Source organism: Perca fluviatilis, chromosome 23 (genome assembly GCF_010015445.1).
Source record: "Perca fluviatilis chromosome 23, GENO_Pfluv_1.0, whole genome shotgun sequence".
Classification (NCBI taxonomy): domain Eukaryota; kingdom Metazoa; phylum Chordata; class Actinopteri; order Perciformes; family Percidae; genus Perca; species Perca fluviatilis.
In genome coordinates this window covers 22597630-22613088 of record NC_053134.1, presented here as the reverse complement: position 1 = coordinate 22613088, position 15459 = coordinate 22597630, and the positions used below count along the sequence as shown (strand labels likewise).

Below are 15459 nucleotides of genomic sequence, written 5' to 3'. Positions count from 1 at the left end.
GACAAGCCTGAAGCTTTAAAAGCTCCCTTTTATGGCAACAACCACATGAGAAATTATTTTCTAAGGCTGATTGTCAGCTTTTTGAACACCTTTACGTCCTATTGCAGAACAAAATTCTTCAAATTCACACATTCACGCTCTGAAATGCACTCTAATCCGCCCACTCCTGTTTCCCGTTTTGACAGTGTTAAGGTTCACTTACAGAAAGAGAGGAAATGCGTACCGTATGTCAGTCAGCCGAGGGAGGTGAGCTTGCCGCTGCTACAGCTTCTTGGTCAGACTAAACCTGGTACGACAAGCCACTGAGCTCAGCCCTGTCTCTCCCACACACACTGACACACACACTAAAGGGAGGAGACAAGGCAGAGAGAACGAGCATGCGAGAGAATTCAAGCCTCTCTCTCTCTCTCTCTCTCTCTCTCTCTCTCTCTCTCTCTCTGATTAGTACTCTTTCCTCTTTTTCTTCTTCTTCTACTAGTAACTGTTCTAATCTGTAAATGTGTTACTTCACTATCATTTGTTCATTCTCCCTCAGCTTTTCCATCCTTCATTTCCTTCATCTACTTCTCTCTTTCTCTATTGCACCTTCCATCATGCATTTTGAATACAATGCAACTCTTTTAAACATGTTTTTTCCGACAAACATCATCTGACACACAAACCAGCAAAAAAACCACACAACCACAAACAAGGAAGTGGGCTGTCGCTGTAGTGGGCTGTCGCTGTTTATAAAGGGCTGAACTAAAAGCCACAATCACAATCTGGTGTATTGAAGCCGTTATTAGTGCAAGTCAGAGCTCCGGGTACACCCTCGAGCAGAGCTACTGTAACCACACGGCTCCTCCTTGTGCTCTTGTTGGCCGTGGCCCTTCTGCACCAATTAACCAAAGCGGCCGACCCAATCTACCGGACCATCATGGAAAATCACCCCGGAGGAGGAGGAGGACGACGCACGCACGACACAGCCACCCTGTGACCTTGTTACGGGCCCAATATTGCAAGTTTAATGCACTCTCCTGTGCTGCCGTTTCCATTAACCGACTAACTGTTTGCCACACACACACCACAGAGCAGGGGTGTTTAAAGATACAATGCCATATGTAATTGCACATATGTTGAAGAGTTTCTCATAGATCCATTAACCAAAGGTTGTTTCTAGCTGCAGCAACACACTGGATTCAATTTGATTTTAGTTATTTCTTCTATTAGAGTAAATCATCTGCAAAACCAGATTCAGCCAAATGGTTGGTCATCAACAAACACATTTAGTCTCCTCAGGCAAGGTGAAACTGAGCTCTGCTTTGTTTACTTTTCACAACAGAACATTTTTGTCTGCAATTAGGATGAAAAGGGTGGGTGATGGTAAAGCAGTACAAGCTTTACAAGTAGTTCAACATTGCTGCTCTCTGAAATGACATGACAGCAGCCTGCTGCGGTTCTCGCCGAATTTGTCACCCGATTGCTTGAAATTCAATTCAATTTTATTTTTAGTACCAATCAAGACCACACTATAATTTACAAAGACCCAACAATTTCAGTAAATCCCGTAATTCCCCCAAGAGCAAGCATTTAGTGCAGTGGCGAGGAAAAACTCCCTTTTAGGCAGAACCCTCGAGTGGTGGAAAAAAAACCCGTCCTTTTAGGGAGAAACCTCAGACAGACCCAGGCTCTTGAAAAATATGATTTAGAACTCGATAACTCGGAGCGTGACTGTAAATATTCTGTGGGAAAAAAAACTTAAGATAGCGTGAAAACTCAACCATTCACCAGTTTTGTTCTCTATTCTCCCTGGCCAAGTCACTTCAAAGCCACCGTCTGCTTTGGCATATTTTTGGTTTTCTAGTCAATAGGTGAATGTGTCTGTTGCCAGGTGAATTCTTTTAAGGATGTGCTGGGCTATTTCTTAGCAACCAGACTACACTCCAGGAAGTGACTAGGCCTGGCCAAGAAATAGTCAGGCACACAACTCCTCATGAAACCCCAACGTGTATTTTTTATACTTTTTTGTTTGGATTAAACAAAAAAGATATAGGGCCCTATTTTAATGATCTAAGCGCACGGCGTGAAGTGCCTGGCGCAGGTGCGTTTAGGACGTGTACGAATCCACTGCTAGTTGAACAGCGGAAAAAAAAGAGTCCGGGCGCATGGTTCAAAAGGGTAGTACTTAGTATCTTAATTAATCATAGGTGTGTTTTGGGCGGAACATGCAATAAACCAATCAGAATGTCATCTCCCATTCCCTTTAAAATCCAGGCGTGTTTGGACCTTGCCATTATGATGGCAAGGTCCATCCTATTATGATGGCGGATTTGCTAAGCAGGAAGGAGAGATTTTCAGGAGAAGAAACTGACCTGTTCATGCGTGAAGCGCCAATGGCGCGATCATTTTCCGCTGCCTCAAGATAGCAATAAGTCAAGAATGCACCTGAACACACCTCCCTTTAAGACCAGCACGCCCATGATCAAACAGATGGAGACAGAGTTGCAATTTAAACAACGTAGGTGCTGGACGGGAAATTAGCACTTAAACTAGCAAAGACACTTGCGATGGGCTTTGCGCTGTGCTGGGTGCAAGATAGGGCCCATAGTGTGTTAACGAAAGGTGCTAGTAGGTGGATTTACCATGTGTGTGAACATTTTGTCAGCATTCAAATGTTTTTGATGAGTAATTTAAAAATGCAGTAGCTGCTCTTTCAAGTTCTGGAAATCCTATTTCACAGAAGTGTAGTGGTACACATAAAAAACTACATGCTGATAGTGGAAAAGGCAATTTGTTTCTTAACAGGCCCACAAAGGAACAGTTGTAATCGATGTGTGCTGAGATAGATGACAATGATTTACATTATGGAGTTTAATCTGAGAAACTATTTACATCTTGACAAAAAAAGGCCTGTTCCTTGAACTTTACTGCGGTGGCAGGAAGTAACCAAAACTTCCCTTCAAGGAGACTGAAGTTAAACAAACAAACTGCATCCATCACATTCAGAAATGTAAAGTTAATTTGCAATGGAACACTGGCCATTTTAATTAGACTAAAGAGCTCAGCTGCTGGCAGGAAACTCCTGCTGAGTGTGATTCAGTCTGTGACTTTGACAATGTCTTCTCAAATAAGAAGTTATAACAAAGCACTAATTTATGGAAGTGACTATGGCAGCAGCACAAAAACCCCTAACAGTAACTTGGTGTTACATTATCTTTTTAAAAGGGCACTTATTTAGTGGCTCAAAACTTGCCCTACTTTAGAACACCTATAGAAAACTGGAGAGTCACATACCCACATTAGGTATGGAGAATGATGTTGAAACAAGATGTTGGTGTTGTGGCATTACTTTGGCTGGTCAAAGCCCTGTTTGTGCAGGAATTGGATGAGATAGTCTTAAACGGGGCTAGACTACTTTAAGTCCGACATAAAACCGATACATGTGCTGTCCTCGGTGCTGCAGACTGTGGTAAATGTTCTGTATTAATTCTTCTAGACCTTAGTGCAGCTTTCGACACTGTCGACCACATGATCCTGCTGGATCGCCTGTCACAATGGGTCGGCATTTCTGGGTCCACCCTCGATTGGTTCAAATCATACATTTCAAACAGACAGTTCACGGTTTCTCCTGGCAGCTCATCCTCCTCACCCACAAATATTGCATATGGTAGGGCTGCACAATTAATTGAATTTTAATCACGATCACGATTTTGGCTTCCCACGATCAAATTTGCGTGATCGAGCGATATTTAAAATGCGTCTTTCTCTTCATAGAACAGTTTTTGCAAAGCCAATCTAGCGCTCCATAAACCACTGTCTGATCACATGTCTCCATGAGCCAATCAGAGCTGTTCCCTGCACCGAGCAGCTTAGTTTCTAGAATGTAAACAACACAGAGTCACAGAGTAACGTGAAGGAAAATTCCACAACAGGTAGCAGTCGGTCATCATAAGCCGGTCACAATGTTTACCAGTTTACCAGTAAACGTAACGTTTTGTCCCGCCTGTGTTGTTTTTTCAGACAACAACAGTGACCAGTGCTAGTTTGTGTCTTTTTACCGATAGCTTTCGTAGCGTACGCGCCGTGAATTAACCTCGCTGTTGAATACACGTGAAATACAGACACATTACCACTGTTTAGCAGTCAGCATTTTAGCCGTGTTTAATCCAGTTACTACTGTGGCTAACGTCGGCTAAGGCGTTACGCTAAGCGTGTAACGCGGTTACTAGTGCCTCTGTTTTACTAGCGGACCCATTCAGCGTGTTATATGTTGCCTCCAACGTGTCGGTTAGCATCAGAGCGCAACGCAGACATGTAAGTGTCAGTGTAATGAGCCACAGAAATCCGGCAGCTATTTCGGCCTGGTAGATACCAGGCACCACATGCGCCGTTAACGTGAACAGAAAATTGCGTTGTCTGTTTCACCGGCAAACATGCATGTCTGGAAAGCGGTCGCACAACAGCTGAAATGGCATACTCCTTCACAGTATCCTTCAATAAAGGAGGAATGTAGCACAATATGGATGTATTAGTAGGAATGTAGCACAATATGGATGTAAAAGCAGTTACAATTATATAATTATGTGACAATAAAATTTGTTTTGGCTAAAATCAACAAATAATCGTGATAATTAATCGTGATCTCAATATTGATCAAAATAATCGTGATTGTCATTTTGGCCATAATCGTGCAGCCCTAGATATGGAGTTCCACAAGGCTCAGTTTTAGGTCCACTTCTCTTCTGTCTTTACATGCTCCCATTGGGAAGAATCATCCAAACGCATAACCTCTCTTTTCATTGTTACGCAGACGATACGCTCTACAATCTACCTACCTCTCAATTCCCATAATCAAGTCATCAACATGACCTGACTTCCGCACCATACCAGGGCCATAGGGCCTTTTCTGTAGACAGCCTGCCAGAAGCCATTAGACAGGCTGAGGGCCCTATCTTGCACTCAGCGCAATTGCCTTTGTACACAGACGCATGTATCATTCCTATTTTGCACCCGACGCACAGCGGACTTTTCCCTCCACAGACGCACGTTGGTAAATTAGGGAATGTATTTGCGCTCCCGGGGGCGGTTCAGCGAAAAGAGGAGGCGTGTTCCGGCGCAAACGTTACCTGGTGATATTTTGCAGTTGCAGAAAACAATTCCACCACAGACCAGGAAAAACCTGTCTAAAGTCAGTGGCGCTAGTCTAAAGTCGGTAGCGTGTTATTCAGATGCTATTTTAGGGGCGCATGCTTGGCCATAATGTAGATGTGCACAACGCACTTACACTTCTCTCATCTACACGGACGCAGCAGTTCCCATTTTTGCAAACCATACATAATTACAAAGAAAAGTATTACTGAAAATGCGCCTCAGGTGTTTGGATAGATCAGGAGGCACTTTACAGTATAGTCCTCAAAAAGTCGCAGCATTCTTTGTGGCTTGTTGTGTTTTACACAACATTTCCATGAATCATGGATGTGTTGATGACATAAATGAGGAAATATTAGAGGACTTAAGGAGACGTGATGTTGAACTACGGCGGGATTGGACACTCCGGCGGAATCTGGTCCGGGAATAATGCGCGATGCGCTCCTGGTGGAGCGGGTGGACGGAGATGGAGTGGGGGGAGGAGGAAGGGGCACAACAGGTGCTCTGATTGGTTATTTTCACGTTACGCCTAAACCACACCTAGCTACTTCAGACCAACCCATTTTAGATTTGTGTCGAGCGCAAGAGTCATTTATCCCGCCGGTATAATACCAACAGCGCCCGAGATCCGCCCACAAAGCTACTTGCATTTTGCGTTTGATACTTGCGTTTCAGATCGTTAAAATAGGGCCCTGAGTCTGTTGATGTTTTTAAGACGCACTTTAGACGCTTTTAATTTTAATTGTGATTAACCGGTTTTCTATATCTATGTGTGTGTTTTATGCTCATCTTTGTGAAGCACTTTGGTGCAAACTTGGTTGCTTTTAAAGTGCTATATAAATTAAATAAACTTAAACAAACAAACTGTTAACAAGCCAAAACAATTTGTCAGGAAAGATGGGAAACACCACAAACAAAACAACATCACCATCCAATAAAGCATACAGATTGCTAGTAATAACACACTCCCCAGCAATTAGACACACCCCGTGAACTAATTTGCTTATGTGCATTAGTAATGTTAATATTTGATTAAACGCCAGTGGGGACTGTGATCTAAGAGGCATTGCTTTTACCATTAGTAACCTAGGGTGCAAGTTTGATTCACTGAGCTAGATGGAGTCATCTGCTATGCAGATTGATAGCACCCTAGGTCGCTAGTTTAAGACTGTAGCATACTTGCTGCACTTTTCCTCCATCCCTAGGAAGAAAAACATCACGAAAAGTACATTATTCTACAGCTACTATAGTATATATGATTCGGTATACTTTGTACTAAACAGAGGATATATTTATGAATGTTTGAATGACCACAACAATGGGCACTACTCTATAGGGTTGTATACAGGGTCCGTGCATATTAGCTACGGGATACATTTGTAAAAGAGGACACGTATAAAACATGAAGCCACACATGATTGCGAGCGTGGTTGCCACTCCTCCCTCTTCTCAGTATTGAAGCCAGCAGAAGACAGACATACTTCATCATAATTGCTGCCATTGTGCTGACACACAATATATTACCCTCCTCAAGCCAAAGGAACTGGATACTCCAAGAGGCATGTGTGTGTGCCAGTTCATATGTACAGTTATCAATTCACACCAGCAAAAAAGAGAGAGCTAAATGTGTTCCTACAAGGCCCTACAGTACAATACTTTGATGGAACACATAGCGTTTCCAGTAATTATCCAATCTAGGTGACGCTGCATGCCCCGGCCTTTTACTTTCCCAGTGTTAATAAATCCATGCTGTCTTGATAACTGCCCTCAAATCAATAGCCCACCCACCACCATGACTAAGACTGATTTTTCTGTCACTGAACAAATCTTGGCAGAAGACGACCTCAAGACACACTGAAGTTTCTCCACCACACTTGGTTAAATCCTAAATATCTGCAACTTCCCCCACATCATCTGAAGTTCACTTTGTCAAGTCTTTTGAAAGTTACTGTATATTTTCAGACTTGCAGTTTTTCAGCGTCTGAGGCCAAGCTAAAGCCGTGGAGAATATGCTTGCTTTTTCCTGTTTACTTTAGCCCATTTACTTTAGTGGTGAGAATTCGTCTCATCAGCCCAGGCTGTCAGCTTTGTTCTGTCAACAGCACCCTGAGTCCGACCACTGAAGCAGCCTGAAGCCAATTTTCACCTCTGGCTTCCCGCAGCCTCCTGTAGCTTATTCCGGTCACATTATGTGGTACTGCATGTTGAAGAACAAAGACCCTGTCTCTGCCAGCTAGAATTTTTTTGTAATGGCAGAATCAAAATAAATCAATACAGTGATATTAAAACTTGCATGTGGATAGCTATTGGCATTGCATCTTGCATTTGTGGGGCACTGTTTTTATTTATTTTGTTGATACCTGGGAAAAACCAGGCATAGCTTTCCTGCATAGCTTTCATTAGGTCTGATACCATTAGTCTTTGTATCTATGACAATTGTATCAATGGTAAATATCAAGTTTTCTATCAAAAGCATAATGCTTTGTCATAGTCGTTAGGATTCATCGTCCTGGCACCATGAATGTGAGCAACAAATTTCATCCAATCCAATCTATCCAATAGGCTAGCTGTTGAAATATTTTAGTCTGGACTAAAGCGGTGGACCAACAGACTGTCAATGCCATCCCTAGAGCTACAATGCTAGTGTGTGGCTTAAAAGTGCTCTTTGAATACACTTGACTCCAATGAATCTAGTCAAACCTTAGACCCAGTAATCCTTCATATCGGTTAAGATTTTCATCTTGATAATTTATTGAGCAGTGGAGGGCTTCCTGGCCCGCATTAAAGAGTCCATTAAGGGGATACACCATTTGTCGATTTTTATTATGAAAGTAACCTTGGCCTCCAGACTGTCAATATAGGTCTTCATGTGCAGTAAAACAAGACAAGATGCACACTTGCAGTTCTCTACTTTTTTTCTAATTCATAAAAGGGCTCAAATTCAACTTCTGCACTATCTTGTAGTGAGACTGTCAGGCTATTATAGATGTATTGTACTGTACTATTATAGATAACTGATCAGTGTTGAAAGAAGAGTTCTGGGATATGAAGACTCAATCATGAGCCTTCTGGATGTATTATGGGCCTAATTATGTTTGATGCAAACTGGTTTATGGCACGTGTTTTACAGTAGTTGCATCAGATGGGAATGGTAGCTATGTTGCTCCTGAGAGACTGCAATGACTACATTTCTGAAAACTAAAAATTACGCATATCTCTTTTTCTAACAACGCATTTACACCTGGGAGCTTCTCAGCACAACTAGTCTTGTATTGTTGAAAAGTGTAAAGCACCTCTGGAACAAATGTGGGGGCCAAAGGGCAATTCAACACCCACCAAGGATAAAAAGTTTTTTCTCATTCATTTCATCTGCTCAAATCCTCTCAGTCTGTGATCCCCTAGTCACAGATCCTGTTTCCTTACCTCTAAGCTACTTCAAATCCATTGTTCAAGTGCATAATGGCTGTCTATGTGCCTTTTCACTGCTGTCTATTCTGAACAGCAGGCCACCAGCTCTTTCATTACAGTATGTACAATGCAAATGACAGCAGACTGAATGGTGGATGGAGTGGGTGTTTGAAATAGGAGGGAGGGCTGGCAGACTTAAACCTTCCTGAAGCGTCCCCTGACTGTGAGGATATCAGAGCGAGAGGAGACGCGCCAGACACCTGGCGTGCTTTCCAGAGCCTTTCCTCTCATGTTGGGAGCCATCCTCTCTACCAACAGGTCCTTTTAGCAAACAGCAGGATATGCCAGCTACACAATACGTCCCATAGCCGAAGTCTCACACCCTCCTGGCACTGCAGTCCCCTTACAATGTGTGATCAAGTGATAACACAATGCCCCGGAGCCTCCACAAAGAAGGTTTATTGCTAAATCGTAGAGAGGTATCCATTCATCAAATTCAATCCAATCAAAAAGAAAGCATTGAAAAGAAACAGTAAATACAACGACATGGCTTTCAAACCAGTTTATGCATTGGCAGTTTAATTTTGCAGCCACTAAAATAGGCTCCGGAGAAGGCGGGGTGAGAAATTAGCTTGCACTACTAACAGACATTGAGTGTTATTAAAATTCACTCCCACTCTAACCAAGACTTAAAGAAGTAGAATGGGGCTTTTAGCTCTGCTCCCATACGATCCCATTGTGTGTCATCGTCTGTGGAGGCCCGTGGGAGAGATGGCCAGCACTGTTATCACCCCAGTTATCTGCAATTATAATTGGCCTCCTGCTCGCTGCAAAAATGGCTACAGAGGATTATGATTAAGGTGAAATGAAAGGGCAGAATCACAATCCTGAGAGCTGAGAGGAGGGAAGTGGTATTTTATGTGTGGGTGTTTGAATGTGTACGTGCTGACTGAAGGTTCCACTGGTTCCCATCCCTGCTCGGACCATTATAATATGCAAACCTTCATGTGGAAGACAATAATCGAGGATAGTAGGCTATGGCGGTATCTATTTATTCATACCTTCCTGACCTTTGTGTCACGGCAGGATCATGAGCCACAATCTTATCACGATTCTTTTTCCAGTTTATCTTAAATAGTCTAAAAAAAAGACTATTTAGCAAGTAGGGCTGTCGTTTTTTTTCAACTTTTTTTGTGAAAACAATGTGTCATTTAAGAAATTCTTGACTTGACTAACAACATTTTTTTTGACTAATCATTTAGTCAAAAACAGATCTGTAAAAGCAGCACCTTGAATCTATTAGCAAGTTACAGAACTTGCAGATTATCATTGTGCTTTGCACTTCATTATTAGCAAGTTTCATAATAAATGCCTTCTACTCAGCATATCACATCTCTTCTCAAATCTAGAACAGTGGGTCATCAGAGCAGCACTGTCAACCTGCAACACCAAACAGGAAGTTGCAATAACTGTACATTGTAGTACAGAACAAAGAACAAGAACTGTGGATGAATATGTCCTGATCATTTTCAGTTTCATCACCATTTCTGTTCCTATGAAAGAGGGCGTCAAAAAAAAACACACCTCTGCATGACCTTAATCATCTTCAGCCAAATTGGCTGTAGCTGTCTTGTCTATCTATTGGGACACACACACATATACACACACACATATACACACACACATATACACACACACACACACACACACAAACTGATGCTGGCAGGAAACAAGAACCCTCTCCTACTTAAGACTATATTAGGAGGTTGAGTGAAGACCACCAATTATCAGGAACAATTATCAGCGACTAAGGAGAGGCAATGAGGCAGGGTGGTTGGATTTTAGGGGTGCACGATTCAGAAAATGTTACGATTCGATATCGATTTTTAGGCTCAAGATTTGATTCAAAATCGATTTTCGATTCAAAAACTATTCTCGATTCAAAAAACGATTCACAGTATGTAAATGTAGTTACTTTTCCCATGTGATTGCAGTAGACATACAATTTAAAAGAAAAGAAACACAACAAATGAAATGTAGTTTGATATGACTTTATATGTCTTCATACAAAAATAAAATCTTTTGCAACTAAAAACTGCAGGGTGCCAAGCTTTGGCCAGCTTTCAAATACATTTAATTCAAGTATAAAATAAAACTGTTAAATAGAAAGAGCTGTTCGTTCAGAGTTCGATGAGAGTTTAGAGCATTGAAAGAAAGAGCGTTGGTTGACTGGCATGTTAGGTACTTTAGGTTGTTGTTCGTCCATGTCTTTAATGTTAATCTCTGGGTGATGCTGTACCATGTGAGTTCTCAAGTTTGTGGTGTTTTCAAAATACTTAACTTTCCCTTTGCAAAGCCTGCATATAGCATGATTCCTATCAAGTTCTGTCTTCCCCTCGAGGTTATAAAAGCCGAAATGTGCCCAAACTCTCGCCTTCAATGAGGATGGAGCGTTCTCTTAAAACACGCAGGACAATACACGCCATTACAAATAAAATATATGAATTGATTTTTGGAATTCTATGAATCGATTTTGAATCAGTAGAGCTTTTTTGGATAGTGGATCTAAGATTACTTTCTTGGAGACTACAGAATAAAGTGTCTGCTTTGAGTGGTATGAGGTTTGAGTAGTAGAGTTTCATTCCAAAATGTTCAATACATATTTTCTACCCTGAGTTCATCAGTCAGAATCTTGAAAAAGGATAGCAGTTACAAGCACATAAGTAACCTATAATCCTTTAAAAGCACCATCACATTTGATTATTTATTCATCGCTAATTTTTTCCCAATTCCCATTTTGGAATAGCAGGTTGTTGAATATCTACTGCATGTGGGACTACCTAGATATGCCAGTACTGTATGTTGACTCACCAAAGTTTTCTCAGGCTCCTGCTGGGACTCTGAGGAGGACTCCATGGTTCGGTTAAACCAGAGTCTGGCCTGTCAGCGCTGTTCTGACGACTGCATATCTGTTCAGAGGGGGGAGCAATGTGTTACCAAAACAGGACGATATTGCAACATAGGTGTAATTTCTTTCACTTTGTATGTATAGGTTCTTAGTACAATATGTTCAAAATGCAGTCCCCTCAGTTGTTTTGAAAGCAGTTCTGGCTTGGAAAAGCACAGATTTTTTAAAGTGCACTTTAACCTCATGTGGGAAGGCTAGTTTGCAAGATAGGACTTATCTGCAACATCACACATACTTATCTTTCACATTACAGAACAAACAGGCTGCACTAATGGTTTTCCAATACAGAAGCACCCTCATTTCTGTCATTGTATAGTAATGCAGCAGGAACCTTTTTGAAATGATGAAACTGGCAGGCACACTAAACTGTGGGACTTAAAAAGACCTCAGAACCTGTGTCAAAATGCACCTTAAGGGGCTGCAGCTCCGGGCCTTTAATAAACAGCTTGTTTATAGTGCAAGCAGGGGAGGATGGAGGATCAGCCAGCCTGTCAGCTCCTTTCCCCAGAGAGGCCTTAAAAAAAAAGCATGATACTGAGTTTAACCTTTATCTATCCAGGGAAAGTTTCTGCTGGCTGCCACTCGGCCGCTCCACTGACCCGCTGGGGAGTTACTCAAGGCTACATTAGTGAGGGTACCTGCTGTAGGTTATTTAATGAATCCATAGTAATTTGACCCTACTACTCCTTGTATATGATGGGCATGATGTTACATGAAAAGTTGAGAGCAGGTATGTCTTTGACTCAGCTGTTCATATCCTCTAACTCAGATTTAATACACACTCCGATGTGAAAACACTAGACTCTGCAGAAGAAAGAAAAGCCACTTATCTAATAAAACACGGTGACAAATCAAAGCAGCGGTGGGACTTAATGTGAAACACAAGAAAAAGACACAAGCCTTTGAGCACACACAGAAAGACATTTATATTATCATGCTCTTAAATACCATGGATTCAATCCATTCCATATGCAGTAACCACTCCACTACATCACAAGTACTCAAAAGACAAAACTGAGTAGTGCGATACCAGCATAACCCAGACCTGGTCCAAGTTCTAAAACAAAGTTCTGACTGTATTATAGCTTTTCAAGAAATAAAAAGTTGCAAAACAATTAAGACTCATCAGCTTGACCAAGAGGGGATAACAAAGGGATATTGAGAACATGTAACACACACAATCTCTAACGCACAGAGAAACAACAAACACACACAAACAACTGCTTAAAAGCATTTTCCGTGATCCGTGGCCTAACCCCACTGTCCACAACTGTAACGCCACTAAAACTAACGTTACACTTAACCCTCAACATGAGTTCACGAACAAGTGGGACCATCTGTTAATTACACTCTATGCTTTCGAGGAGATTATTTTGTGAGGAGCAGCTGCCTGCCAACACGTGGTTGTCCTAAAAATGCTTTTAAGATTATGGGAGGCAGCCACTAATGCTGATTGCTGTGTTTTGTGTGGATAATTGAAAGGTATGATCCCTGCGGTCCCAACTGAGATTACACCTTATCAGGGCCTATGCATCCACAGGAGGCCACTGGATAAAATACTATGACTTAAGGGTTGACACTGCAGATGCAAGGATTGTAGGAAGAAAAAAAACTCTGTCCTCTCCTTGTCATATGTTGTAAACAGGAGCAAAATGTGTTAAGTTGGCTCAATTAGTAATTGAGCTGTAGAAACGTAAACACTGTAACTCATGCATTAATAAAGAAGCTAATGGGAAGGTGACTTAGCACTCTGGGCGAGAGTCGGTGTAGCTTTTAACATTGGAACATGGCGGTAAAATGCTTCAGTTGCACTACGCAGTGGCCTCGAGTAGATGACTTTGGATTTAGTCAACGATTGTGAACAAAGCAGTGGTGAAAAAAAAAAGCTTTCCTAAATAAATAAAAATAAAAAATACATCATTTGGTTTGTCTTAATCCACTGCACTGAGAGGCCAGCAATTTGATCACGAGAAAGGGCAATCTCACCCAGACCAATCAGAGATCTGAAACACTGCCATAAATCACTTATGGGCACACAGGAAAAAGTTCTTTCAAGTTCGAATTGTCATGAAAGCCACAGCCAAGCGATAAAAGAAAGTGGGGTGTAGTAGGGATCCAGATTACCACACTATGGTGGTATTGTACTGAGAACCAGCACTGTGAAAGCAGGACTCCAAGAAAGCAGGATTCCAAGGCGGTACTCCATTCTGTTGAGGTTCAAATCATTACAGTGTTTCTATGAAATTCTATTCTACACATCATGTTTATGTGGTATATATTTGCTTTGGTCTATGTTTTGTTTATAGTAGCATTTAGGAAACAGGTAGGCAGCTTTTCCCAATATAAGTATCACAAGTTTTCTCAGAGAGGTGCCAAGAAGGTAGGAGAAGGAAGGTACCAGGAAGGAAGCCGCTTTAGGAGACTCTTGAGAGACAAAAGCTGTGTTCGAATCCGCTCCCTCATTCACTGACTCACTATTCCCTATATAGCGTTTATTAAATAGTGAACTATATAGGGAACGACCAAACGAGATTTCGGACACTCACTGAAAACACATCGTTGTGTGTCTTGCGCCCGTTGTTTGCATGACGGAGGTGGGCGCGCCCAGTATCATTTAACAAACCGAAACAATAATACGTCTAATACGTCTCTGAAACAAACCGAGCACCCAGGAGGAAAGTAAAAGGTTGTATATATGTTGCATGTTACATTTTTTCTTTTCAGTTTTCGCGGTGACTTCTGCTTCTTCTTCTCCGCCGGGAAAACACGGCTGCGTTGCATTGTGGTATACAGGAGTTAAATGTAGGGTACATCGTATGTACACTCAAATTAGCTGTGCATTGTGGGTATTTTATAGTGGACTATATAGTGAATGAAATTAACATCAGAGAATTTGAACACCACTACAAAATGGCGAACAAACTATATAGTGCACTATCTCCGTGATAGGGAACGGTTTCGAACACAGCTAAATAGTGCGTAATAGGCCTTTTTTAAAGCATCCATTTTCACACGGTATTGCAGGGCAAATACAGGTATAATAAATAACACTAATTCGGGCCATGTTCCATTTAGGTGGGCCAGGGCCCTGGTATGAGCTAGCATGCAGGCCCTGCTAACTGGAACGGGACCATAATTAACCTGTCTAAATCTCCCGTGTTTGCCCTGCGATGACAACATGTCAAAATGGCTGCTGTGAAAGGGCCCATATGAGACAGAGGACAAGAGGACATCCTGACAAAGAGAAGGTCACCAAATCCCCCCCCCCCCACCAGTCATTCTACTAATGTAACGCTCCAGCGCTCCAACAGCCTCTTGGTTCCAGCCAGCACACACACTTCATCTGGCCCCGACTCCCAAGGACCCGTCACGCTGAGACAGATGCTTTCCACTCTTTCTCAAAACTGGCTTCAGCAATCAGTCCGTGACTCAGCCTGGAGCAGCAGCCACACAGCTGAGGTGTGACAACAACACAAAAATGAACACATGGGATGTTTTGTAGCAGTGTAAAGGGAGGTAGAACATGTTCTGTTTCATTCTTTGTCAACTTTTACTGATATTATACTGTCTCTGAAGTTGTAGCAATGACAACTGAGTGTCCCTCTGGGGCAGCTACATAGTGTCCTATCTTATCTCTGGGTCTAGAGATAAATTAAATAGGTCATTTTTTTTGTATTTAGTTGACATTCTAAAGCGAGCGGTATACTCGCCATTCCCTGTCGCGCGACAGTGTGATGTCACAGGAGCGCTGAAACTATGTATGGTTATAGTTACTGGGTGGTCGCGACACATTATCAGCATGGTAACATTGTCATTGTAAGCATGTTAGCATTTAGCTCAAAGCACTGCTGTGCCTAAGTACACAGAGCTGCTAGTATGTCATCCCGCCCTGCACTGGCAGCTGCTGCTGTGTTCCTGCTCGACGCCCTGCACTGCTACACCTACTATTATTTCTA

The 15459-nt window shown here is 42.0% G+C and overlaps 1 protein-coding gene across 11 annotated transcripts in view; it reads right to left on the bottom strand.

Annotated features, from left to right (window-relative positions):
• Nucleotides 1–15459, bottom strand: part of osbpl8 (oxysterol binding protein-like 8) — a 100372-nt gene that overhangs the window by 62106 nt on the left and 22807 nt on the right. For 7 of the 11 annotated variants that reach the window (XM_039792120.1, XM_039792119.1, XM_039792125.1 and 4 more), the window contains one exon: nucleotides 11407–11504. In XM_039792120.1, the coding sequence (XP_039648054.1) occupies nucleotides 11407–11451 (45 nt within the window). In that variant the 5' untranslated portion in view covers nucleotides 11452–11504. Of the gene's footprint in view, nucleotides 1–202; nucleotides 350–11406; nucleotides 11505–15459 lie in introns of those variants that run through there. The other 4 variants (XM_039792128.1, XM_039792131.1, XM_039792129.1 and 1 more) reach the window with 4 other exon arrangements.